The 27,946-nt window shown below is 41.0% G+C and overlaps 1 protein-coding gene across 11 annotated transcripts in view; it reads right to left on the minus strand.

Annotated features, from left to right (window-relative positions):
• Positions 1 to 6,755: 6,755 nt before the first annotated feature.
• Positions 6,756 to 27,946, minus strand: part of Cadps2 (calcium dependent secretion activator 2) — a 529,199-nt gene continuing 508,008 nt past the window's right edge. For 9 of the 11 annotated variants that reach the window (XM_063285976.1, XM_039108614.2, XM_002729291.6 and 6 more), the window contains 2 exons: positions 13,428 to 13,532; positions 6,756 to 7,688 (listed from right to left, as the gene is read on the minus strand). In XM_063285976.1, the coding sequence (XP_063142046.1) occupies positions 7,515 to 7,688; positions 13,428 to 13,532 (279 nt within the window). In that variant the 3' untranslated portion in view covers positions 6,756 to 7,514. Of the gene's footprint in view, positions 7,689 to 13,427; positions 13,533 to 17,885; positions 25,484 to 27,946 lie in introns of those variants that run through there. The other 2 variants (NM_001427791.1, XM_063285978.1) reach the window with 2 other exon arrangements.

Raw genomic sequence — 27,946 nt, forward strand, 5'->3', positions numbered from 1 at the left:
CCTTTCCAGGGGACCTAGTGTCATTTTATTTGGCTGATGCTTTATTTCAAGCAACACAGCCTTTAATATGAACAGAAAGTTCCAGTTTATCCTTTCCCCAAGTAAGTGAAGATCTCAACTCTTACCAAGAGAACTGAGTGTCAAAAAAAAGGGCTCAGACTTAATACAGGATAGAGAAACAGCAAGCAGGGCAGGGCAGGTACAAAACGTGTGGGATTGCTGAAGCGCCCCCCCCCCACCCCCGTCTCTGTCTCTGTCTCTCTGTCTCGGTCTTTGTCTGTCTGTGTGTGTGTGTGTGTGTGTGTGTGTGTGTGTGTGTGTGTGTGTGTGTGTGTGTTCATTCTGAATTTGACTTAGGTGGCACAGGGAACATAAATTGTAGAGCCCTGTTGTAGTACCTCCTTAATGGTTCCCCATAGAACACCCAGTAGGAAAAGCTGGAAAAGGGATTCCTGCATTTCAGCCAGGAAAGAGCTGCCTTGTACCTTCCAACTATGTCTAGGGTCTGTAGTCACCTGGAAAGCACAAGACCACAGCCTTGGGTAAATTACTTCCTTTCTCTGCTTAGATGTGGAGTTCTGATCCCTGGAGCCTGGAGCCGGTGATGGTTTCCCTGACATGTCTCATATTTTACTGCCATGCTCTTCTCTGAAAGCTCTATCTGCAGAATAGGCAGCATTCTCTAGCATGTAATCCATGTAGAGTTTGCAGTTATATTTTAGTTTCCAAGGCTCTGATGAGAATTGTAGAAGTGGAAATTTTACTAGAAAAACCGCTCACCCCCAGTTCCCGCTGCCTTCATCCTGGGCCTCTACTTAGCAGAATAGATCCTGTAATTCTCCTTCTAGAAGCTTAGACTCTTCCACCTCACAGCAAAGCAAAAGCCAACACTTCCTTTTTAAAATGTTCTTCATACATACATTTCCACAAACCAATTTGTCTTTGGGACACACACACACACACACACACACACACACACACCTCCTTGGAGTCCTCATTCAAGTGCTCCTGCTTAGCCAGCCAACATGGAACCATTGGTTGGACACCTGGTATAGAATGGAGATGAGTGTTTTTTCCCCTTACTTTGAACTTTTCCCCCTGTAAAATGGGGTTACTTTTTTTTTTTAAATTCTCTTTATTCCCAAGAGACACGGAGATTGAAAAGAGACCTCAAGGTAAGGTAATTTTATGTATGAAAAACTATTACCCCTGTTTCAAAACTAAGGAATTTTTCTAAATTGTTAAACAAATGAATTTAAAAATGACCTCTCATCTCAGAGGTAGATTTTAGGTCAAATGTGTGGAAGTGTTAAAAACAGACACAAGAACCGCATTTATAAATTTTTTTCCACAACCTCAAGGATTTTTCTTGTCCTTAGTGACATCCTCTCCCATCTTTAGCTCCTGATTCCCCAGGGAACCCTCTTCTATATCTTCAGAATTAACTCACAACCACCTTTTTTAAATGATGCCAGTTTAGTTACAGCAGATTTCACTTCTTATAGCGCCATAACGCGTTCCCAAAGTTAATCAACTTTCCACAGACTATTCTCATTTATGAAAGAACACATCTTGTAATCATATAACAACAAAACTACAGTGTTTGAATAAATGAAAATGAATGAACTTCTCCCATAGAATAACTTTGAGGCAGCTGGAAAAAAATTATTAGCAGGTTATTCAGCCAGGAGGACCTAACAAGAGCAACGCACAGTGCTTTCTCACATGGCCATTCCTGTTTTTTTGTTTTTGTTTTGTTTTGTTTTGTTTTGTTTTGTTTTTTTTTTGAGATACATTCTCACTGGGCTTTGTCTTTTTGCTGTGTGACACTCTTTACTAAAACTTCTTTCCTTCTTCCCTGCCACCCTCTCCTGAAAAGACTACACCTAGCACTGTCTAATGCTGTGCAAAAGAAAAGGCCAGGAAAGTAAACTTCAGAGTTACAACACTTCTTCCTTTCTTTCAGTTACACTCAAGAGTTCCTTATGGGAGAAGGGCTGGGTACGAGGGCTGGTGCTAAAACGTCCACCAGACTCCATGCGAATAGACACTAAAATAGCTTGATGCCATGTTCTCAATTTTTACATGGGAACACATATTGGTGGCATCTGTGTTATGGGTACTGTAACATATATAGGCCAGGCTGCACTGCACTGCTTGTGTCTAAAACTGTTTGAGGTCAACTGTTCAGTTGAAATAACTGTGCATCCTCTTGGAAGTAAGAATCACTTCTAGGAACATTCAATATAGACAGAAATAGGGGACACGACTAAAAGATTTTTATGTTTGTCATTGTTTAGACTATTCCTGTTACTCACAAACAAGTACACAAACACAAGACCCTTCATTTTCATGTTGTAAAGTACAAGGGAGACTGAAAACATCATGTTGTTCAGACCCCACTACTGGGATTCAGAAGGTTATAGGTTAGCTAAAAAAGGAATGGGTGAGTTGGGGAACAATCCTCAGGTAAAACTGCTCTCATCCCAAGCCTGCTTTTCCCTTTGGTGGGTCAGGAGCATGTGTTTCTGCATGGTTACTCTGTGTCTGTGTCCCAGTCTTATCAGAGTAAAGGATTCACAGTGGGGATATCCTCTACCTTGTGTTGAGCCTCAATGATGTTTGAGTTTCCTGTGTCCTAGAAATGCTTTGTTTAGCAACACATTAGGGCTAGATGATGCCTCACCCTGACACTATCTGTTGTTCTTCTCTAAGCCGGAGTCCACAGTGCGTATGCTGGAGGTGGGGACTGCAAAGGGTCTCTCTCTCTCTTCCCCCTCCCCCTCATCCCTTCCTTCTTTTTTATTCTGCAGGCTTCTCAGTTTTCAAGTAGTCGCTCCTGTTGCAACCTTGCTCTAGGATTCAGAAGTGCTCCTCTACACTTAGGAAAATGTTAAGACACCTCAGTTTCCTGACATTCCCTTGATCTTAACTGCATTGACCACAGTCCTGGGGTCTCCAGCTTTACAGTCTAGCACAGAGTGATTGTCCCTTTTCCTCTTTCTGTGACTACCACCCTTTCAAGGGTAGCCCCAGAGTGCCTCCAGGCTCCTTTCACAGCCTCAGCTTCAGGGGCTGCTATGGCAGCAGCCCCTTCAAAAGTTGGGACTTCTTTCCACTTCCCGACTCCTTTGCAAAGCTGGAAGCTGACGTCCTACCCAGTTCATCCCAGGGGTGGTTGGAGGTTCAGAGCTGAGTAGCAGCCAAATGGAATCTGTGCCAGCCTCGGGCAGAACGAACGACTTGTGAAACTGGTGGTACCTGTTGGTCCAGACTGGCTCCCCACCATGTTTTTGGAATCCATCACTCTATCAAGAAATAGTTAATAACAGGCAGAACTTCTTAACATGACTCCAATCCTTAGAATAACCTTCCTTATCTCATTGTTCAAGGTTGCAGAATTTAGATGTGAGAAAAAGGTGTTGTCCACCCTATTCAGACTCAGACTGGTTTTTCTGACTGTAAAGTTGGGCTTGTTTGCAGGGGTTTAAGCTGATACCTGGTGCACTTTTTCACTGCCCTTTAGATTAGTAAGTGGTAGGCATAGCGATGCACACCTTTAATCTGAGAACTTACAAGGTAGAGGCAGGCTGATCTCTGAGTTCAGGCTAGTCTGGTCTACAGAGTCAGTTCCAGAAGTCAGAGCTACATAGTGAGACTCTGGGGTGGGGGATAGGAATAGTTGAAACCTTCTTCCCTCTGCCTTATAAAGGATAGAATCCAGGGCTTCACACACACTAAGATATTGCTTTGCCACTAATTGATTTTATATATATTCATATATATGCATATATATATGTGTGCGTATGTATGTATATGTATATGTATGTATGTATGTGTATAATCACATTTGGGTTTTTTGTTGTTGTTGTTTGTTTTTGTTGGTTTTTTTTGTTTGTTTTTTGGGTTTTTTTTTTGGTAAGTAGCCAGGGCTAGCCCTCAGCTGCTACTCCTCCAGGGTCAGCTTCCTAGGTAGCTGTGGCTCTAGGCATGCACCTTTCTTCACCGACTCTTAGTGTGCCTGCACGTTCTCCCTGAAAAAAAAAATCATCAAATAGTTTATGGAGGTAAAGTCCGTGGTTGAGGCTGTTCTGATTGTGAACCCCACTTGCAAGCCAGCCTATATAGATAGATGGCCTCTGTTCCCTTCAATATCTGGATTCCTTTAAGGCAGACCCACATCCCATCTCCAGCTAGCAGTGGGGTAGCCAGCCCAGGGGTAATCTCATCCTGAATTGGGGCTTGGGGCGGAGAACCGAGGGGTGTGTGTGTGTGTGTGTGTGTGTGTGTGTGTGTGTGTGACTGTTCCCGGTCCGTGTGTGAGCTAGAAGCTTCAGTGAGCTAAGGCACGGAGCCAGAGACCTACTGGGCTGCGGTGACTGAGCTAGAGCACTTTTTGTTTGTTTGTTTGTTTGTTTGTTTGTTTGTTTGTTTTTCAGGATCACCGATCTGTCAATTCCCTTCAGAGATCCAGACTGGCAAATTTCCATTTTCTGTGTTGAGAATAAGAAATAAAGGTGACTCGGATCTTCCTCTGATCGCCTTCTCCACGAGACGCTTCTCCCAGATTCTGTGAGGAAGGCTGGAGCTGTGATTTCCCAGCGCACTCTGCACTCTGCCTCAGTCACGCAGTCACCGTGGCAGCCTGGGCTCCCTGCAGCTCTGCGAGCCCCTTTTGCGAGGCAAAGGACGAGAGGAAATCTCTTAGGAGAGAGGTTTCCTAAGCTCTTTGCTCCTCTAGACACCTGGAAGAAACGGTAGACCCGGTCATAGAGGGCGAAGGAGGACGGGCCCCAGGCCAGGCTGTGACCTGGTGGGGAGAAGAGTAGGGGCCCCCAAACCTCTTTGCACGGGCATTTAGAGAACTAGCAGGAAATCTCTTCTCCTGAGCCAGGGACAATGAGCTCAGGCTAAAGGGAATTCAAGTGGAAAAATTAGCAAATGCCCGGGACTACCTACAGCCAGCGCACAGAGGGTTCCTCTGTGCTGTGTAGCACTGTTTCTTGTTGGAAAGGACATCGACACGCTCTTTCTTCAATAAATGTTTGAACGAACGTTCTCCGCAGATGGGTTTATAACCCTTCTCCGATGGGCCTTATAACTCTCTGCTCTTGCCTACGTTCACAATGTGTGTAATCCCACTTCAAAAATGTTCAGGACTTGATAGGTTTTTCAAATCCTTGCTTCTGTCTTTCCCTCCTAAAAGTACTTTTGAAAGAATAATACCATCTAAAACTGGGTTTGCTTTCATAGTTTCTTGGGTGTCCAAACCAAGGATTCTGCACGTCAGTGAACCATGAAGTTATACAGGGTAAAGAGAAGTTCTGGTCAAAAGTGCACAGAAGCACTTTTCTCTCCTTTTCGGTTACTTTGTTAAAGATTTTAGCATAGTTTTGTGACTCAAAGGTCAGTGTGAGTAGACAAAATTTGAGTAAGGTCATGACTTGGTTTGCTGTTGTCCTACCTGTGGGCATATTGGGTAGGAAGGAGGGAACGGAGGATTAGATAACAGCAGAAAGTGCCACCTTTGGCAGAGAGACCCAGGCTGCTATAGCTAAGTGCCCTACACAATCATCAACTGCTTTCCTCCTTGTTTGTGAGTCCTGCCAACAAGACCTTCCCTTCCAACACTGTTTTAAAGAGTTCCCAAAGAGTTAAGGGGACAGCAGACTTCAGTTAGGACATAGAACAACCGGAGTCAATTACACTGATACACTATTAAGAAAAATGTATATTCACTGTAGAAAAGGGGGTGTTCAGAATAGGTCAGTAGTTCAGTATGCCATCAGAACTCATAAGACCAAGTAAGTGCCTTAGGGATTTAAGGCAGAGGGTGCTGATGATGGAGAAAAGAAGGAAGGTGTCTGTGGGCAAACTGCTTTCCAAACCAGTGAGTCCATATTCTCTCATCAAGGACAAGGGAGGAAACTGTCTTCTTTTGTTTATCTTGCTATCTTACATTTAGGACCGAAATATCACGCCCAATGATTGCTATGTAGTAATTGTGGATAAATCAGATTTTGTGTACTACTTTGAGTGCCCTAATCACTGCTTGCATGACACATGAGTGGAGGAAGGAGTTTGGAAGTTCAAGGCATTTCGGGTATTACATCACATCACTCTTGATAATAGTACACTCATTTTTTTTTTTTTTAACACTGAGGAAATTACTTGTCAGTATGGGCAGATGTGGTGTGCCTATAGTAACAGCTACTTGAGAGGCTGAGAGAGAAGGATCATGGGAACCTAGGGGTTCCAGACCGCTTTGGGCAACATATCAAAATCCCACATCAAACAAACTTTTACTTGTGAATAAGTGCAGTAGAATAGTATGCCAGTAAGTACATATTAATATATTATCTATCAGTATAGTAATATTAGTAAATTAGTAAATATAAATAAAAATGTCTATCTTAGGAAAAATGCAACATAAAGAAAGACTCAGGGAAATTACAAATCATAACACTATATCCTTCCAATCTCCCAAGAAAACATTGGGAGAATTACTCGTAGTAGTGCCAACTAATAATTAACATTAGGATGTTACTAATATTACCAGCTATTGATAGTTACTACCATTAATATATAGTACTTGAGTAGGTCCTTAACAGTTTTTTTTTGTTGTGAATGTATGTTCTTGTGATAATTCTTTTATCAGATTGTGGGCCTGATAGCACAGAGCGAGCTGTTCATAACTTTTGCTTATTTGGTTGAAAACAAAGCATCACGGAGTAAAACCAAAACACAGAGCCAGGTAGCTGGGATGTTTGAGATACTGCAAACATCTTTTACTGCATTTAATCTACTTAATGAACATAGAAGTTGCTCTGACTGAATGGATTTTTATTGCCAGCAAGCTGTCACACTTGTTGTCGGAAGCACACCTGGCGATGTCGTACGCATGGAAAAAAAATGTTCAGAAACAGGATGTAAGTCTGTGAATAATCTAGCCTACATTTGGGTGTGATACTCTCTGAAGTCCAGGATTACACCTGCAGACAAATTCAGAGTTATGAAAACCAAGTTTTCTCCACATCACAACACTGGCAAATTACAGAACAAACTTTGTACATAAATGGTAACTGGGAGGCACACCACTTTGACGGAAGTACAGTAGGGTTGGCGCTGTGACCAGAAATGGCTTCTCTTCACAATGCTGTGTCATGGGAGGTGCTTCTCTCATAGGACCACATAGGACGTTATGTTGATATGACTATTGAAAAGCAAAGTCAGATATACTAACAACAACAAACAAAAGAAAACAGAATTAAAAAACAAAACAACAAAAGTAGCTCATCGTCCAGTCACGAGCACAGCCAAGTTCTAGGTGAAGCTATACATATGAAATATGGTTTTCTTTCCAAAAATACATGGCATTTCTCTCTTTATCTCCAAGTTCGCTTTCTAAAGAAATTAGAGCATTTTTATTTGGTCAAGACAGTAAATACAGCTACAAAGACAAGGTGCACAAAACGCTGCCGAGGCCTTCCTTCCTCTTGAGGAACTGTGCGTCCTCAGCCTTCTTCTTCCTCATCACTATCCTTCATGGTAATGCCCTGAAGTCCTCCTCCTTCTGAGACAGAGGCTGTGGCCTCCTCCACGGTTAAACGTCTGTGCAGAGTATCATAGGTCTTACTGTTCAGCGTTCCCTCCAACACACCCTGCAATCGGAAATCCCTGTAGGTTTTCTAGAAGAAAAAGAGAGTGTTTGCTTCGATTAGTGAGACATGCGCGCATACATATGGGCCTGTGTGTGCAGATGGTATGTTTGGGTTCTTAAAGGGCATTTTAGAAATATGGGAGCAATGCACGAATAGATTCTAACTGTGGCTGCTCACACGGATCATCTTGACAGTGTATTTCTGGGGAGAAAACAGAATGAGGGACTTGGGATGGTGCTACTCAAACTCCCATCCCATGTTGTGACTACCAGATGACGAATTAACTCCCCTGCTCCAAACATTACTAGCTGCACTGAATTTAGTACTGAAGAGTCCGAATCAAAGGTAACAGGATGTTTATGTGCATTTTCAATAGGAAGAACTTCTTAGGTTTTTCAATAGGGAAGTTTTTCCTTTAATATTGAAAAAATATACTTAATTTTATATAATATATTAGTGTTGGGGGCAGGCATTGGAGGAGAAAATCACGAGTAAAAGAAGTTCACATTTTATGCACTTATGAATTACAAAATGTATTTACTCATGGTATGCTACTGGAAAGTTATGTCTATATTATGCCTGTAAGAGTTTTATCTTTTTCCTTTGCAATGCTTCTAGAACGGTAAGTGCCACAATTCTGGGGAAGGTTTTTTTTTCCATAATTAGGAAAAGTAAAATGAACATATCTTTTGGTAAAATAATAAGGCATCATATAACACGTTAGAGCTGTGCTTTATGGATTACCTATGAATAGAATTCAGTGTTTAGTATCTCAATGTAGTTCAATGTTACTGTTTCTTTCTATAGTGGTTCTTCTTTAAAATTATAATTACATTTATTTGTTTCGTGTGTGTGTGTGTGTGTGTGTGTGTGTGTGTGTGTGTGTGTGTGTGTGTAGTTTGTCTGTGTGCATGTGTGACTATCAGAGGACAACTAGTTTGAGTTGGTTCTTTCCTTCAACCGTATGGATCTTTCGGGATCAACTCAAGGCTGTCAGACTTTAGAGCAAGCACCTTTTATACACTGAGCCATCACATTGGCCAATTTATAGCAATTCTTCAAGTTTTTTTCTCCCTGTAGGATTTAAAATGTCTAACCTATAAAGCTTCTCTTATGCTTAAAGTATGATTGTTTTCATGACTCAATAAGACTGCTTAATAGTATAGTACTTTGGCAGTGGGAGAAGAATGTCTACTTATTCGTATGGAGAAACCAAGAACTCATGGAGATTCTTCATTCCATGGGGGAACTTTGAAAGGCATTTTAAATAGGCGCCTTTCACAATTCTGCTGGTTGCAGAATTTAGAATCAGAAGCAGACAGACTGCAGTGGATTTCCCAAAGTGTCAGTTGATGCCAATATACCATTTTGTTAAGTGATTGCTAACCGGTAGGTTTTGTTTGCTTTGTTTTTTTTTTTTTAAATAAGTAATAGGTGAAAAAAAAGAGTCAAATCAGGAGGAATATTGTATCACACTGTGCAACATCGTAACCCCAGTAGATGGAAACACAGTGAGGAGAAGCTTGGTTCTGTTCAATACAACAGACATCGTCAAAACAATTCTATCAGAATGTATAGACAATCCCACAAACTCCAACATTGGCACTAAAGACACCTATCACATGGGTCAGGAAGTGCATACTCGTCCCCCCATTCAGCACATGTGCTTTCTGGGAAAAGCAGGAGCACTGACAGTAATGGAAGCTCCTGGAAGCTCTGGACCTGTTTCAGTTTACCCTCCTGCCCTCTTTCCTTGAATTGTGCCCATAGTGTCTCTAGAAGTGACATGTAGATATCAGGGTGGAGGACAACGTACTCTTTCTCATTTGATCACTTGACAGGAATAAACTTCATGTTAAAAACCAACGCCATTGTCTACAAATGAGCTGAAGCCTGATAATCATTGCATGGCATCTAGGGTCAGAGTCTCCACAGCAAATCTGATCTAAATTCAGAGAGTACTTCTCTTAGATGATCCAATCTATTTCCACTACCATTTCAGTAGTTTATCCTAAATCACATACAGTCTACCATCCTCATATTCCCTAACTGGAATAAACTTACTATGATGCACTCCTTAGTTGCCTTCTGATTCATAAGTTATTTACAAGTACCATGAAGGCGACAACGCTTTGCGGTACCAAAAGTCATCGTTAACATTGACAACCAGGGAAGGAACTCTGAAATGTGACTTTTGCCTAGAAAATGTGATAATGAATATACATGGCATTATGGCCACAAACATTTAATGTTACACCCTATAGTTGTCATTTTAATTAGGTTAAAATTGTATTAAGCACACGACACACAAACCCCTCACTTACAGATGAAGAACGGTACGCTGTATCGTGCCACAATTACTAAGTTTCTAAGTTTGCCCTTTGGGTTTGGTTGGAATGATTTCCTTCAGTCTTAAACCATGACAGACTTAAACCATGGATTCGAAGTCCCAAAGGCTTTCACATTTAAATATACTTAAGACTGTTTCCTTATTCTGTGAGCAAATAACAATCATGAGGTGGGGTGCAGGGCAGATCCTTACAAACTCCAAATCATAAAATGTTGCCAACACCTGGGACGTTCTCAGGCGCCCACATTGGCGAGGTTGGCTTTTCATTAAGACAAGGACCTGCCACAGGGTGCTGCTTGCTTCTTTTCTCCTGGCAAAACAAGCGGCTCATTTATATTTCCTGCTTTAATATGTTTTATGGCCACCGGGGAGAATATAAATCATCAACCATTTCGATTATTTGGGTATCTTACTTTTCTCCTTCTTGAAGAAGTCGTTCTGATGTTAAATCTTCATACATAATTTCACAGACTTTGATTTTTTTTTAATGCCAGACTTACTGATCTTACTGGTATTTTCCTTCCTTCCTTCCTTCCTTCCTTCCTTCCTTCCTTCCTTCCTTCCTTCCTTCCTTCCTTCCTTTTCTTTCTTAAAACAACTGAACGGATTTCTGTGTACTGTTAATGAAGATTGTTGACTTTCACACAGATAACTCTCAGGTCTTTCTGAGCTTGGAATAATGGCCATGCTTATGCGTAGTTAGAGAGGAATTAGATAGAGTCTAGTCAGGTTGAGTGGATCCTGGATCGAATGCAGGGATCTGCTGTAACAGGCAGGCCAAATCCAAATGATCTAGGTAGAAGGAAGGGGCACCTAGCACTCTTCACAATTCTACATGCATGATGTTTAGACCTTGTTAGAAAGAAACTCAGTGGACTTAGCCCTTCTCTCCTCCTCTTGCTCCCTTCCTCTCTTCCCCCTCTCTCCTCATTCCCCTCCCCAGTCTCTCCACATGCTCACCACCAGCCTCTACTCTTCTGCTCCCGCTCTCTATCTCTCTGTGTCTGTCTGTCTGTCTCTGCCTTTGTCTCAACTTCCCTCCCCATGCCCTGAATAAACTCTATTCTGGACTTAAAAGAAAAAAAAACTCAGTGGAAAACGGTTACTAAAAACAAAATCACAATTATGAGTAAAAATGATTTTTATGAACAAAACCAAAATCAGTTTTAAGGATCTGATGATTCATTGCATGAAGCTGGTTTAAGTTTGTTTATGGTAAAAGTTGGAAATGATTAGACTGTTCAATCAATACTTCCCCTTGATATTCACCACGAACACAATAATTTTACTAATACTTGATTAGACGTATTAGCCAGAAGAGCTCATGGAGAGCTGTGGCTGTTGACACAGGCCTGTCATTTCTGGTATTTGGGAAGCTGAGACAGGATGATTCCTGGGTGTTCAAGATCTGTCTGGGTGACAGAGAGGGTCTGAGGTCACCCTAGGAAAACTCAGCAACAGCACGTTTCAGGGTAAGAAATGCAGAAGATGAATTGGGGACATAGCTCAGTGATGGAGTGCCTAGCACACTGTTTTTGGCCCAGAGAAAAAAGTAAAAATGAAACAAGTCAAATGTTATGAAACTTAATTGCACACTTATTGGTTTTCGTTATTCATGGCCATGAGAGGAGATTATCTTAAAAGAAGGGGACACTGGACTAGAGCAATACGAAAAAGCTGCTGCAATATTTACAAACTTATTAACTCTTCTTAACATATTCACTCATGAGAAGATGTGGTCTCTTAGCACAGTCTATGCATAGAATGTCGTTACCTGTCCTTATGTTTACACTTGATTGTAGACTATTTTTGGAAGCCACATCTCAGTAAGTTGAAAGCATTTCAAACTTTTAAAGAACAAATGATTGGCAAGTGAAAAAAAAAGAGAGAAAATTTTAATTCCCCAAACAAAGAGATTAGCTATCTTTCAAATGAGGGTTGGCAGAATAAATGGCTTCTGACATATTGAACACGATAGACAGAAGCTTAGAATATGGCCGCTGGAGAAGACAGCCAGTGGCCCCATTCAAATAACAGTATAGGCTGTTATGCGCATGCACATGTGATGTAAAGGCCGCATCCTGATCGTTCTTTATGCAAAACAAACTGAAAGCCGTCCAAGTTACACAGAAACAAAGGAGGCTTGATGGTGGAGTAGGGCACATTGGAACGTGTGTCCCTGTGTGGTTTCAGTCCTTTGTAAAATAAATGATTCCTCCTATGAGGGATTGAGGACATTTCTGCTTTTATATGAAATGTGTGGGTGTGTGGCAATCACTCCTTGTTATTGGTCACTGATCGCCATTGCTATCATTTTAGCATCATTCAGTTCCTACTTCGAGGCAAATCGCCCTAATCTGATTTTGGAACAGAATTCATCTGTGGCTCTGACTTGTAGTAACTTGAGTGTCTGTAGCACCAAACAATTGGTTTGTGAATTAGACTCTAGGAACCAAGAAAACGTTTTTTTTCCGCAGTAAATTTTAAAATGTGAATGGAAATTTCTTTTAAAAAATGATGTAATTCAGTGGCGCTCTGAACATTTCAGCACCGTATGAGACTCTTCTGGAGGCCTGTTAATCTGTAGATCGCTGGGTCTTATCATTACCTCCTGATTCCACCGGTTTAGGTGTTGCCCAAGGACCCTGTGGTTCTGACAAATCCGAAGGGGGTACTGATAGTTTTAGGTTAGAATGGCACACTGGCACTCTGAGAAACACTGTGTGTGTGGTCATGCATGCCTGACATACTACATACATATGTAGTATGTGTACACATACACACATACATGCATATATATATATATATCATTAATAAATAGCACCAAATGGAAGGTCTACTGCATGAAAAGCTTGATTCTTGGTTTATTTTCAGCTATATCAAAAAAATTTGATTTTTGAAAGCAGAGTACATTTTTGCCCCCCACAAAGTTTTTGTTGGGTAGATACATTATTTTAAAGCTCCCAGCTGTTAAAGATAAAAATAGGCCAGTACCTTTTTATCTTGAAGAACAAAACTCCAAGAGTTCTGTTGAACGCTTGTAAGATCTGTGTTAACAGTTCTGGATGCTCCCTAACAGTCGACGCCGTTTACAGGTTTGAAGAGGCACAGCGTCTAATTTCCTAACGGGGCATGCGCAAATTGTGCATTTCCCTTATTTTATGGTCAAGTCCAATTCAAAAGCCCTCATGATTAATACATCGTCCTCACAAACGCAAAGAATGTACTTTCTTCTGACAATGAGTGTAAAAATCACCATGGACCTACCGCATTCAAGTACACGCCTGGGGGATTTGTGTCACTGTCTTTCCCTATGAGTACTTACGTCCACCAATGTTTGTTTTCTTTTGGTGGGACAGTGTCTTACCGCTACTCTACGGTTTGCCAGGCAGCTCACATTTCAACACCTCATTTACCTTCACAATCTTGATGAGCGTCTTCAGTTGGTAAATATGGAGCTGGAGGTCTAGTCTGTCAGCCAGCCATACACAGATGACTTTCATGGAATTGCTGTACCATTGCTGGAAAGAAGGAAGGGGGGGGCAGGAGGAAAAAAAAAAAGAAAACAATGTCTGCAGTATTCGTTTAACAGATTCAGTAATGAGAGGGTAATGAAGCACTCTGAAATGACCACAGATCAGCACTTGAAGTCAATAATGCTATAATTTCCTGTTAACGGAATTGTATGTTTTGCTGGCAAATCTGCTGAACTGACCTAGGCCGTTCTTTACACGAATTAGCATTACAGTGTTTAGCTGTAACGCATTCATGGGAAATCATGGTTTTGCACTTTGCAGCCTAGTGGCCTGCTTTGTAATTTGTAAGTAACAATAGGTACTAACTACACATAATGGGACTGAATGGATGGCCAGGCTGCAGGGAATAATACAAAACAAAACAAAACAAAAAACCAAACCAAACCAAACCAAACCAACAATAACGAAAGCCTACCAGGTAAATCATTTTCAAAGGGAAATTTCCTATTGGTCTCCATGCTATGAAGAATTCAAACAGTTAGGAGTGTTAGAACCCAAGTCCTGATGCTATGCCTAGATATAATGTTTTGAAGGATGGCAAAAAGTATCCACTGCTTACTAAATGGTGATCCATGATGCCTTTGTAGGAATCTTATGGAACAAGTGCCAAGATGCTTTACATGACTTAAATCAAGATTTACTGAGATCACAGGAAGGAGCCTTGTCAAAATGGAGTTCTTGTATGCAGCAAGAATCACAAAGCACACATTGTTACCCAGGGTCAGGAAAGGAAAAGATCTACATTGCTTTGCAAGTAGTCTTGGGGGCTTCATCTTTTTCCCATTTATTACAACTCTATTGAGGTGAAAGAAACTGAAATTCTTTGGCAGCAATTCCCTGCTCTGTACAATGTAATGCGCACTGAGCAGGAAAAAAAAATTAAAAGGTATTTTGCTCTCCTATGTTCAAATAGGGCACCTGATATTAATTGTGACATTTTAAGAGATTCGGTGATTATGTGATTCAGTGATTTTAAGATCCAGGCCATTGGTAATGGTGTAATAATGTTGCCACTCATAGGGCAACAGAAATATCAACAATGATTTGGCATTTACAAAGTGAGAGAAGTGTTTTGAAAGAGTTTGTGTGTGTGTGTGTGTGTATGTGTGTGTGCTTGTATACATAAATATGACAACATACCACATATGTACCTGTTTTTAGGTATTCAGACACAGATTTTTTTTAAAAAAATCTTATTTTTCTCCATATAATGACACAGTAAAATTTAATTTCTAAGAAATCATAAGTGCTACAAGTCTACAATTCATCCAGGCTTGGACTTACTGACGATTTAATGGTGACTTGATGTAACGGAGTCAGAAATGGTGGTTTAAGTATGAAATGAATTAGTCACACACTTTATTTCTATTAATTCTTTACTCTATTGAAGATGCAGGCTTAAAATGTGACAAGCAAATTAAAATGATCTGATTTACTAAATAGAAGCAAACAGGTTACTGAAAATGTCGCGTTTTACATTTCGGAGTAGACTGAGATTTAAACAGCTATTGTTCTCTCATAGTGAATACTTTGTTTACTGTTTTAGTGCTGTCAAAATGATACTAGGAAGTTTTATAAAGTGAGATGCCCACACCCATAAATTCTTTTATTACTAGTTGACCCAGCGCTTCCACTGATAAGGGACGTCTCAAAGTCTTTTATGGATACAAGTTACCGCTTGTTTCTGACATTAATTCTACATTCACCCCCCCCCCGCCCCAATTACTTAGCCTTGGTTGCTTGTATTTTAACGTAGCTGAACACTTGGGTATGATTGGTAACAGTGAATTAGCATATGGCACTAAGATCCTACTCTCATACCACACTGAACAGGTATTTTGGAACCTAAAATGCTGTCAAAAGGGACTAAACTTTTAAAAAAAAAATCTACTCTTCGTCTGGATAGAAAATTTTTTGAAGGGGAGAAAATATTATACGTCATAAAAAGGCTAACACAGTGCAGCAGCCAATACGTGAGTGTGCACGTAATGTGCTGAGTTGTATAAAACTGAGAGAAATGAAATCCTCCCTTAACAAGCACACAACATGTGTGTGCCTTTATGTTTTAAAGAGTCCTCATCCCATTTCAAGTTACTTTAACTTCATTTCCCATCCTGTATAAATGGTGCTCACAACGATGCCAGAATGGCAAGGGCATTTAATAGAACACAGACATTATTGTGACTCTAAGACTTCTAACATAGCACCCAAACTATAGATTGGGAGGAAATGAACATGGGAATAAAAATAACCTAAACGGGAGCCAGAGAGACAAAGAGGGCGGCAAGCAGCTAAGGAAAAGGCTAAGCCATTTTTCCTCATCTTCCCTTGGAGGCAAACATCCGAACCTAGAAGCAAAGTATCTCAGAAACGTCATCCTATCTGTTCAGAATGGGTGCTTTCGATTTAAGTCAAGGCAGACTGGAGAATAACTGTGGCTAAATCCAGGGAATGGTTAGGGACAGTGGTAGCTCAGGGCTTCACCAAAGAGGCCATGGAGGAGCAAGCTAATGACAACACTTGCAACTTTCCTGCCTGGGAGGAAACTGGAGCCCTCCCTCTTCCCACCCCAACAAAGCCACCAAGGAAGAGCTGCCTGCAGTCTGGTCCTTCTGGTACTGGAGTTAACACACCTCTCCTAAGGGGGAAGAATACAGTAGGTCCCCCTCCCCGGTTTTTCTTTTCTTTTTTTTTTCATTTTTCGAAGAATCCAAATTGGGCAAGCTTCCTTTGCCCCAGGAACTCAAACCCAAGCCAGCCTTTGCATGAAACAAAGGAAAAAAACAAAACAAAACCCCCAAAACGTGAGAGGGTGACCATGAAGCAGAGTCAGAATGTTAGGTGTTAGGAAAAAAATCCTTCCCATCTTGCGGGAAAAGTTAATTTTCTGAAGTAAGTTCTGTGACTATTTGCTTTTTTTGCTTCAGGGACTCACAGGAAGGCGCAGCCGCCTACGCAGAAGCCCAGGGAATGGTGTTTTCCTTCGCTTTGGTCTACCCAAGGATAAAGCAGTAACTGTATATTTTACATTTTTTCTCTCTCTCTCCAGCAATCCTTGATACCAGTCTACCGCTTAAAAAAAAAAAAAGGAAAGGGGAAAAAAAGCTCCTTTTTTCTTTTGTGGTTCATTCAGCTCCTGTAAGGGCACGCACCATCACCACTCACTTCATCTTCTTGAGATATCTCTTTTAAAGCAAAAATAAAAGAAAAGGAAAGGCTAGGGTTGACTCTGTGAGACCCCTGTATTTATTCACACTTATTGTGCATGACTGTAGACTGGTAAATCATATTAGCAGCCCGTCTCCCCATCAAGCTGCTACTTGCTTTCCAGCCCTGGGAAGGTTCAACAAATCAACAGGAGCACGGAAAACAGAACATCAGTCTAATCTAGTGTTTAAGGTGAAGTTTTCAAACCCAATCTAAGAAGATCTTTAGAGCAAGCACCAAGCTGAAGGGCTCAGAAGGTGGTATTGACAATGAAGGAGTGTGGAAATATTGAGGAGCGCGGCACTTGTGCATTTTTAATAACAAGAGGGTCAACAAGGGCGCAAGCTCCCTCCGTGCCAGGAGTCGCCACTGACTATGGAAATTGCCACACCGGGGCCATAAACGCTTGCAGTTCATCAGCTTTCTTAAACACCCTGAACCCCCTCCGTGGACCTTTAGTCTTGAATTAACAAACCAAAGCAATGAAAGAGGGTGCAGTCTGAATGGCTGGCATTGATCCCCAACTGTGTCAGCACTGCTACAGGCCCTGAAAATCTCTCTCCATTGTCAATAGAAATTGACAAACCTCCGCTCCTAAATGGTGCAGCTGAGCCGGGCGGGATCCACGCAGCTGTAAAGGGCTCTGCTCTTGGGGCCCCGGAGCACTAACAATGGAACAGGCATGAGCTCTTTGTCAGCCTGAGACTCGGCAATTTTCTAACAAGGATTAAAGTTGTTTCTCCGCAGAGCTGGTGAAAAGAGATTTAGCAACATACCGTGCTTTCTTCGTGCAAGTTAAAGAGAAGTAGTTAAGGAATGCCATTATTCTGTTGACTAGAGGAGATACAAAACAAATATATTAAATATGCACAACCTCCCTCCTGTTTTTTTTTTTTTTTTTTGGCCTCATTTATAACATTTGGAGGATGATTCCATTAAGTAGAACACTTATAGCCTGGGAACAAGCACTTCACATTTATTTTGGAAGTTTTATTTTTCAAAGCTCACAGCTGCTTGCCACCTGGAACGAGGTCTCAATACATACTAATGCACAATGCCTTTAGACCCTCTGTGGCTGATATTCCTAAATCTGAATCACAAGACCCCATAGGGGTTACATAGTGAGGCTGCTCCAAGCAAATGATTTCTGGCAGAATGCAGCTTCTGATGGGGATGGCCAAGCAAAAACCGCCGCTTCGCGTGGCTCCGATCTGTGATGTGCTTTCTGCTTAAGTGTTTAGATTTTCTTATTGATTACGAATTGACGCAACTAGTTGGTATATTTCCATCCTTCTCCAGCTAGGCTTGTCTCAATAGGTTGAAAAAAAAAGAACAGAAAAGAAAAAAGGAAGGAGAAAGGAAGAAGGGAAAGAGGAGGAAGGAAGGAATTAGGAAGGAGGGTAGAGGAAGGAAGGAGAAAGAAGGAGGAAGGAAGGACCAACACTTTTCAGGGCACTAAGGAGTGATAGAATGGCTAGACTCCAGACTGAGCATGTGTTTCTTTGTTTAAACAAGGGAAGCTGTTTTAAAGAGCTCAATCACTCGCTTGAAATGGAATAAACCCCACAAAACCTCATTTTCGGAAACATAATCTTTAAACTCCAGTAGCTCAACTGAATTAAAGAACATTATTATTATTATTATTATTATTATTATTATTATTATTATTATTATTTTAATGTTGAAGGCTTTGGTATGAGTGAATTATAAGCCACTCTCTAGAACCACTGATTGGCTCTACCAGAGAAACAAACATTTATATACACTGATATCCTACAGTTTTAGCAGCACACTGAAAACATGCACGCTCTATTGGCTGTCCATTGTTACTTCTGCCAGCAGCCCCTCTACTTAATAACTAAATTATGGGTCTATTTCACTCACTTCCTGTTTCCAAAGACTCAAATGCAAATGTAACATTGATGTAAGCCGGACGGGATAATCCCATTTCCCACCCCTAATTCAAGGCATCCCACATAAACTATCGTATCCAGAGTCACAGAACGGATCCCAAAACATGATTCTAAGTCTCAGGCAGAGCCCTTTATAGTTGTGTGTTAGCTTGGAAAAGGGCGAAGAGCTGTATTTAAGGAAAACTGAAAGCTATGTATTACAGCTGAAAACGGAGGATGTGTTCAGCCCAACCCACACACATATAGCTGTCAGTTAGGCACAGAGATGGTCACGGAGGACGGGATGGAGTAAGAGCATCTCCTGGTTAAGGTAGCTGAGGGCTGGTGTTCATGCACCAGAGGAAAAGAAAACAGTCCCCAGGAAGGAGGGCAGAGCTAAGGCAGTGCAAGCCCCTTAATCTGTTCGCTCAAGTGAGCTGGTCTGATGAATTGTCAGTGCCTCGGTTTTCTCACCTGTATGAGGAGGTGCAGATTGTATAAACTAATCTAACACAATGGCTCTGTAGAAATGCTGGTCATCTGGGGGCCGGGCGCACAGTTCTAGGTAGACCACTTGCTTAGCATGCATGGGACCCTGTACTCTGTTCCCAACGACGGAAGAAAAATATTGTGAAATCAGATTGATTGTTTCGGGAAAAGGCACAAAGACTAAGCTTAAAGAGAAAGTTAAACCATGACATTCTCCTTCTTTCAGGGCTCTTTTCTTTTTTCTTTTTGATGCTGCTTGGATATTGCTTTATTCTTTTTTTATTATTTATTTATTTTTTTTTAGAATAAAGAGACAAGAAAGTTTTGAGTTCTAGAGGTTTCTACTGGTGGTTGTTTTGTTTTAGTTAATTTTTTTCTCTTAATAAAATACAGACACAAGAATGAAACTATGAAGTGTAGTAAGAGGTGAGTAGGGTTAGAGAAGTCTGGATTGATCTTTTTATTGCTGTAATTTTATATTACCATTAATTATTTTGAGACTGGGTCTTCTGATTTTTAGGGTGGCCTTGAGCTCGCTGTGTAGCCACAGGTAAACTTGAACTTCTGATTCGCTCTTCTATTCCTCCTGAGTGCTACAATTATAGGCTGTGTCACCATAGTGCTGGGGGTCGAACCCAGAACTGTGAATGCTGGGCGAGCACTCTATTATGCGAACTACTTTTCTAGCCTTATACTGTTATTATAATTTTGATTATATCCTCAAACACCTTTTCTATGAAGTACAAATAAAATGAACTAAGGTCAACTGTTAACATTGATGAAGTAGATGTTATTACCAATTTTGCATATTTACATATTAATTAAGTAGAAAACTGGATTGTGATTAAACAATTTACTTATTCAGAGCTATATATCATAGAAGATTTTAAATTTACATTTTGGCTCCAAAGTCTAAGTTTGTAATTGCTACTGCATTTCCTTCTCGAAAACAAGCTAGCTTTTCTGTACTGTTAGCAAAACATTCCAATCCTTTAAGGCAATTTGAGGTTTTTTTATAGTATAAAAGAAAACAATTCCTTTAATTCCTGGTGGCCGCCGACTGATCGCAACATAGTACTTGCTGTTCACCAGTTTCTTGCAAGGTGAGGAACTCTGTCAGATGCCAAACCTCTATAAATCTGCTAATGTAATGTGCAATCTAAGGGAATTCTTTGAAGAGCCATATTCCTTTAGAAAAATCAAATGACTGCTATAAAACTCTGACATCATCTCCCCTTGCAATTTTTTTATTGCCTAATGTTTACAATACTAAAAAAAACCCAAAAACCCTACAACCTAACTTTTTAATTAAAACTGTAAGAGAACAGTGAACAGGAAAAAAAAAAGATCTGCATAGGAGAACTCTATACATGGGGATTTCTGCATGCTCTCTTTAAACACAGAACAGATGATACACACTTTTTGATGTTTTATAATTACAAGGGGTTTTGTTTTGTTTTGTTTTGTTTTAAGTATGACAGGACACTGATGTTTTGCAAATCATGAGCCTTTTCTTGGCTAATTTACTTATTTAGAGAATGGTTCCCATGAAGTTTAGGATGACCTTGAGCTCCACATATAGTTGAGGGTGACCTTGAACCCCCCCTCCCCGACCTTCTTGCTTACTCCTTCCGAATGCTGGGCTTATTTAAGGAAGAATAAAGTAAAACGTGCCAACAAGAGAGTGCTGGCATCTATTAGACACTTTCTAAATGCAGAAACAAACTTCTCTGTTACTGGAGTTGCAGAGTCCCTCCTTTTAAACGTCTGTGAAGACTCCAGGTGAGGAAGTTCTGAATTAGGTCCTCATCTGCCCAGGGTAGAGCACCAGCTCCATACACTGCAAGGTGCAGAGGCTCTGTTTAGCTCACTGTTCTAGAATTAATCCCAGACCCTCTTCATTCATTTCAAGGCAACCTAAAAGCCACTCTATACTACATAAAGGGTATCAAAATCAATATCATTTTATATTGTTTACTATCTTAAAGTAGGCAGGTGCCTCTGGGTGTTTATTTTGTAGCTTGTTTGATGCTAAAAGGCTAGTGATTACAATGTAAAAGGTGGCTGTTCCACTCTTCTCTGCCTAGGACCCAAAGACGGGAGCCATACTGGTTTGGTTACTATTTGCACAAAACAAATGAATGGTTTGGCATAAATCAGTATGTTATTTAGTCATAATAGTGTCTGTAACAGTCTTGGACACACGAATCATTTAAGAATGGTTTTCTTGGGTACTATAACCTTTTTTTTTCTGGTTGGATGGCAATTTACACACTATATATACAATTTTAGTCAATATTATATTTTAAATCAATAACATAAGACCTAAAAACATGCAGTAATCTTCAGGAATTGCTACCCAATGGTACAATGCTTCAAGATAAGAGCTAAGTTTGAGAGTTTGCTGTTTGAGGGTCTTCCTACTTGAGTTGTTTTTTTTTTTTAAATAGAGAATGGGAAACATTCCAAAATCCAGTCTTCAAAGTGCACAGGGAATGGAGTAAGTGGCTGCCTTTCTGCCTCAGTCTCAGTCAATTCCCATAGGGGGTGTGCAGCAAACCATAGAGCCAATGGCTCTGCCTTATGATGAGTTTCTCTGTGCCTTTGGTTTCTCAGTGCTTGCCAACACCATTGGACTGGAATTGGATCATCAACTCCATCTCTCTCTGGCTATATGTGTTCACATTCGCATTGAAGGTGAGGTTCATCATTGTCTGCTATGAAAACAATACCATTTCCAACCAGGGAGAATTGGGTACTCACCTCGTACCTTATGCTTCTTATATTCTAGGTGGGTGTTGTTGTTGTTGATGTTGATGTTGATACTGATGATGATGATGATGTTGATAATGATGATGTTGATGATGTTGATATTGATGATGATGATGTTGATAATGATGATGTTGATGATGTTGATATTGATGATGATGATGATGATGATACACAATGTGTTACAAGTCTATCTCAGGGTGTGAGTAGCCACAAGGTATTCACAGAACCTTACTTTGATTGCTATCTTTAGCCCCTGGCAGTGTATTTGGAACACAACACACATTACAAAATTATTGGTGGATTATTTTTTTTTTCGATTTTTTTTCCTCTTTGGAAATATAAAATGTTATTTGTGTATACAAAATAGAAGTGAGGTTTTTTTTTATAGAAAAATGACATAATTGAGTCAGAGTCACTGTTGTTTTGAATCATGTTTTATTAGTAGAAAAAGAATTTAATAGGGACATATTAAGTTGCTCCGTTGGTAGAGTGCTTGTTCTGCATGTGTGAGGCCCTCGGTTTGACCCTTGCACTGCAAAAATCCGATAGGTATTAAAGCTGTTGGAATCATCAAGGAGATAATTGTGCTCCTCTAAAGAAATGGTACGTACTAGTAAAGTGGAGTTTAGATTGTGACAGTCATTTCATGTTAGCTGATGACTGAAGGGAAGGTACTGCACACTAAGACAGTTTCCATGCCCATCTACGTGCACTCATACATGGAGGTACTCTAGCACTGCATGGTAAGATGTGTTAAGCTCTAGACTGGCTTTAGGACTGTCAGCCAAGTATCAGACTGCCTCTCCAGAATGCTTACGGATATCTGGAGACCTGTTCTTCTAGTTATCTGAGGCTCTGGGGCATCTCTGAAGATGGAGTTGGAAAAGGAACACGTCTGGGAAATGTCTGTGCCTGTTGACTTTGTGAGCTGTAGAAGTGTGGGTTTCTCTTCGAGGATGCACGAGAGCTCTCTTGGAATTTGAGCAAAGAACCCAGGGAGGTCAGAGAAGGGAGACCATGGCATGAGTTTTTGGTCTCTTCAGTGGGTGGAGAAACACTCAGCCCCGGTGTGAATTGTGTTGGAACTAACTCTGAGGCAGTTTTCTAGTCATCTACTTGAAGCGCAGGGAAGTCACTACCATTTGGTAGACTGAAGAGAGACTCAGTTCTGGCCTGTACTGTCTTTCCATCTGTAACTATACCTGTGAATATCTTCTCTGACGACGAAACGGTAAAACATTCTACGTGGAAATTAACTACATCTCAGGAAAATCTGTGTGCTCTTTAGGGCGGGCACGTGGTAGCATCAGGCTTCCAGCCTGTTTGCACAGAATGGTTTTTTAGAGGTGATCAATAAATGCAGGCTTCCATAAAAACAACGGGTCAAAAGAGAGGTTGGAACATCTTCTAACTAGAGTCCAACCACATGAGATAAGGTTAGCATCTGACGTTTGACTCGCAGTGTTCACCACCATTCTTTACACGTGGTCATTGGATAATGTACTAGGTTTGTCTCCTCGTTCCCTGTGTGCACAACATACATCTCAGGGAGTGGTCTCTACCAAGAAACAAGGGCAGGTAGGAGGCTAAGAGGGAAGTCAAGAGAAGGAACTACAGGAGTAGAAGTTCAAGGAGACGGTAGAGTGTGTATATAAGGATCAGAGTGCATATGTAGGAATAAGGTTTGAAGGAATCTTGCCCAGCCACATTCAGATACGGCGCTTTATCTCCACTCTAAGCACGACAGCGAACACCTTGAGAAATTTCAAAGCGCAGCCATGACAATGATTAAAGGGCTAGGAACGGGAACCGTGATGAGAAGTTAAACAAATAAGGATTATTTCTCCAGGAGGAGACATGTATGACAGGTGCCTTAATAACAGTCTTCATGCATAGGAAGGATTACTGCTGAGAGGACGCTGGTACCTGCTTTTTGTTCTCTAGTGAGAGGGGAGGGGGAGGAAGTTTAAAATGCAGCATGCAGGATTTAGAAGATGTGGGTGTTGGAACTTTCCTTTTTTTTTTTTTTAAACCAAATGGTTTGCCTATATTAAGCTAGCAGAATTTAGAATTTTATCTTCTTGAGGCACAGGTTGAGATTAGGAAATATAGGCTCTTGGTAAGTTAACTGTTCATAAGCATGTTCACGAATCATTCTTAAAATTAGATTTCTGACAAAACGTCCAATGACTAGACTGAACGATGATTTTTGCCAAAAGGCTACTTTGCCCCATGGGTTTTTTTCTTTCCCTTCCAAATTTGGATTTAGTCAATATTGGCAACCTAGCTGACACTGCTGTGCCCGCCAGTGAATGGTGCCAGCCCTGCAGAGGGGACTGCGGGAGGACCTGCGAGGGAGCTGACTCACAGCGAGAGAATCCACAACGCGACTACAGAAATTGGCCTTGAAGCCATGTGTGCCATTTGCTTACGAAGTTAGAATTGAAAGGAAGGAGAGTAGTTATCAGTTCTGCGCAAACCCCCACCCCCGCACTGGCCAATTGGTAGAGATGCTGGTCTTAGGGGAGCCGGGGCGTTTCAATAATAAGCTACCAGTGACCGGATGCTGTGCAGGCATGCCAAGCAGCCTGTCAGAAGCCAGTCTGTACCAGACTCTACGGGCAGGTAGGTTCGACCCTCCAGACAAGCCTAAGGTGACAGAAGCAGGAGACCAACGCTAAGTTACTTTCGTGTGGCTCCGCATATGGCTCGCTACCCATCCCTCGCTGGTACATAAACTGAACGCCTCTTTAATTTCTTCAGCCGCACCCCATCGATCCATCAAGGCTCTGCTAGCAGCTTCGAGGTATGCTAGAGATGTACGACTCTGCACACCGTGTTTAGAAACATTTCTTCAACACGGAAACCTTGCCACCTTCTGTTTGTCCGAGGCAGTTCCAGCACTGCTGAGACACCTTAAGGTATCCGCAACATTTCTCGTCTTCTTCTTTTTTTTTAAAACAAAACAAAACAAAACAACCTCCCATCCGTTTGCAAGGGCCCCCTCCCCTCGGAAGCCCGAGCACAATTAAAGGTGAGTTAAGGCTCTGGTGGGAATGTACATAGCGTCAGCCACTCGGAGCACTGCTCAGCTTTTGAATTGCTTTTTCTCCTTCTCGGTTCTTTTAAATGGCTTTCTATGGCGGGGGCATTTTTCTTAATTAGTCACAGCTAATTAGTGTTCTGGCATAGACGAGTAATCAGAAATGTCAGAACTGCAAGGCTACATGGCCCTAATCCTTTGATAATAATTTAGCCTCCTGGGAGGGCCCCAAGCTGCGGTAAGTAGTGACTGACAATAAAGGTAAAATTAGGCGGGCGGCAGACCATTACGATGGAAAAATAAAAAGCACTACCAAGTCCTGCTGAGCGCCATCAGGCAACTAACTGCACGGCCAGATGAGGTGCCTGTTTAAGCCTGTGTTGTTAATTAGCTGATTCTATCGGCTCCGTCGCAGATGTCCAGGTGCCTCATGCGAAGATGCGTGTTCCTGGGCATGTGCCAAGTGACAACTGTGGACCCCGATCGCATTTCAAGAGCTGAAGTTTAAGGAGTCCACGTATGTCCTGAAGATCCTTTTGAATTATCAAAGAAATAAGATCAACAAGCTACATTTTTTTTCTCCCCCTCCCTTGTTGAATTTCTCTTAGGCAATTAGGCACGCTCATCTCAAGTTTCCCCCGGTTCTAATTCAACCGCAGCTTAGATTCAAATGAGGGCCTTTGGCCTCCCCAGAACAGTGCCCGGGCTTGCCAAAGCTATTTTGGCATACGCTGTACATCAAACGTGGACGCTTTCTCCATCAATTCTTACACTTACAAATAATAACATTAAAATGAGGATTACTCGCCCAAGTGAAAGGAGACAGCCGTGCAGCTGCGACAGGAGAGAACGCCTTTTAAAGCACGACAGAGTCAGAGGGAGGAAAGTGGTCAGGAGCAGGCCCTGAGCCTCATCAACCGAGGCTGAGGAGACTTAAAAGTGCTCAAAAGTGTTCAAATACAGTGGGCAAAACAAGGCAGGAGACAGAACAACCTCTGGGAAACAAATTTTTGCAGTAGCTTCGAGGGGCACTGAGACACGAGGCGTGAGAAGAGCCAAGAGACTGCTTCTTGGGGCCACACAATGCACCTTGAAAATCTGCTTTTGGCATACATCGAGGCAGACAGACCAAAGGTGCACAGCATAACAATAGAAATAAATTTCTTCAGAGATCCTCAACTACCTCGCTGCACTTGGCAATTATCCTTTCGGCCGGTGGAGAAGGTGGAGAAGGGGGGAGCAGTTACAACACAGGTGTCATGGAGTGCTTAATCTCAGAGTGTTGTTAGGAAAGTCCTGGTCCGGCATAATGGGCCCAGACGGAATGTTTTACATTAGTCTACCTTTTACAGAGAAACCATAACAGTGAAGAAGATCTTTGCCAGTAGAAGTCTATGAGGTCGACTCTAGAACCACCACCCAGTCAATCTGAAAGCAAAAGATCACTGAATGAGGGAAGCTGCTACCTTTAAATTGACACTCACACATCGGAGAAGAGATCTTAAGTAAGAGAATGGATGTCAGGCAACAGAGATCGTTTTCACTGGACTTGGTCCCATCCCATACCATTTTTCAAGGCTGCTTACAGGAAGAAAAAGCCCTCACCGAAAGATAGTGGCTTAAAATGTGTGCAGTCAATTCTAAATAGACTTGACCAAAGGTGTCATGGAAAGGAGGTTTTATCTATTGGCAGTGTTCCTCTCCCCTCTTTCTTGAGAGAGGGTCTTGCCATATATGATCTATCTATTTATGTCTCTCTCTCTCTCTCTCTCTCTATCTCTATGTATGTATGTGTCTACCTATGTATGTATGTACATATGTATGTATGCATCTATCTATCCATTCATCTATCTCTCTATCTCTATCTATCTATCTATCTATCTATCTATCTATCATCTATCTATCTCTATGTATGTATCTACCTATGTATGTATGTACATATGTATGTATGCATCTATCTATCTATCTATCTATCTATCTATCTCTCTATCATCTATCTATCCCTATGTATGTATCTACCTATGTATGTATGTACATATGTATGTATGCATCTATCTATCTATCTATCTATCTATCTATCTATCTATCTATCTATCATCTATCTATCTCTATGTATGTATCTACCTATGTATGTATGTACATATGTATGTATGCATCTATCTATCTATCTATCTATCTATCATCTATCTATCTATCTATCTATCTCTCTATCATCTATCTATCCCTATGTATGTATCTACCTATGTATGTATGTACATATGTATGTATGCATCTATCTATCTATCTATCTATCTATCTATCTATCTATCTATCTATCTCTATATATGTATCTACCTATGTATGTATGTACATATGTATGTATGCATCTATCTATCTATCTATCTATCTATCTATCTATCTATCTATCTATCATCTATCTACCCCATAGTAGCATTAAACTTTAGATCCCCCTGTTTCATCCTTGTGAGCTGAAATTGCAAGCATATACCATCACACCCAGTTCAGGAGTCACTGTTATCTATGCTTTGTTGATTTAAATTGTTTTTGGGACATTCACATAGTAACAAGTTGAATCTTTAATTAAATTAGGAGCAGTACTACTGATGCTACTGAGCAAATACACTCTTGTACCAAAACACGTAGGCAATGGTGTGACAGCCTGGATAAAAACATCCTGAGCATCTATGTGTCCTCCTTCCTTATTTAGGAGTCCAGAGACAAGAGATCCTATGACCAAAATTAATTTCATTTGGAAATCCTATTTCCTTGCGTTATTTCATGTTTTGCTTTTTATGATAATACCGATAGATTATGGAACCTATTTATATCATAAAGGTTAGTTGGGCTCAAAATGTTTAATTGAGGTTTGCTGTTTTCTTGTTGTTGTTGAACTAGGGAAAATCCTTTTCATGCCCTGTCCTTGGAAATGAATCCTTTACAAAGCTGGATGAGTATAACTGACTAGCTATCACTTAAAGAACTTCATTTAATTTTAT

Source organism: Rattus norvegicus, chromosome 4 (assembly GCF_036323735.1).
Source record: "Rattus norvegicus strain BN/NHsdMcwi chromosome 4, GRCr8, whole genome shotgun sequence".
In the NCBI taxonomy this organism is placed as follows: Eukaryota; Metazoa; Chordata; class Mammalia; order Rodentia; family Muridae; genus Rattus; species Rattus norvegicus.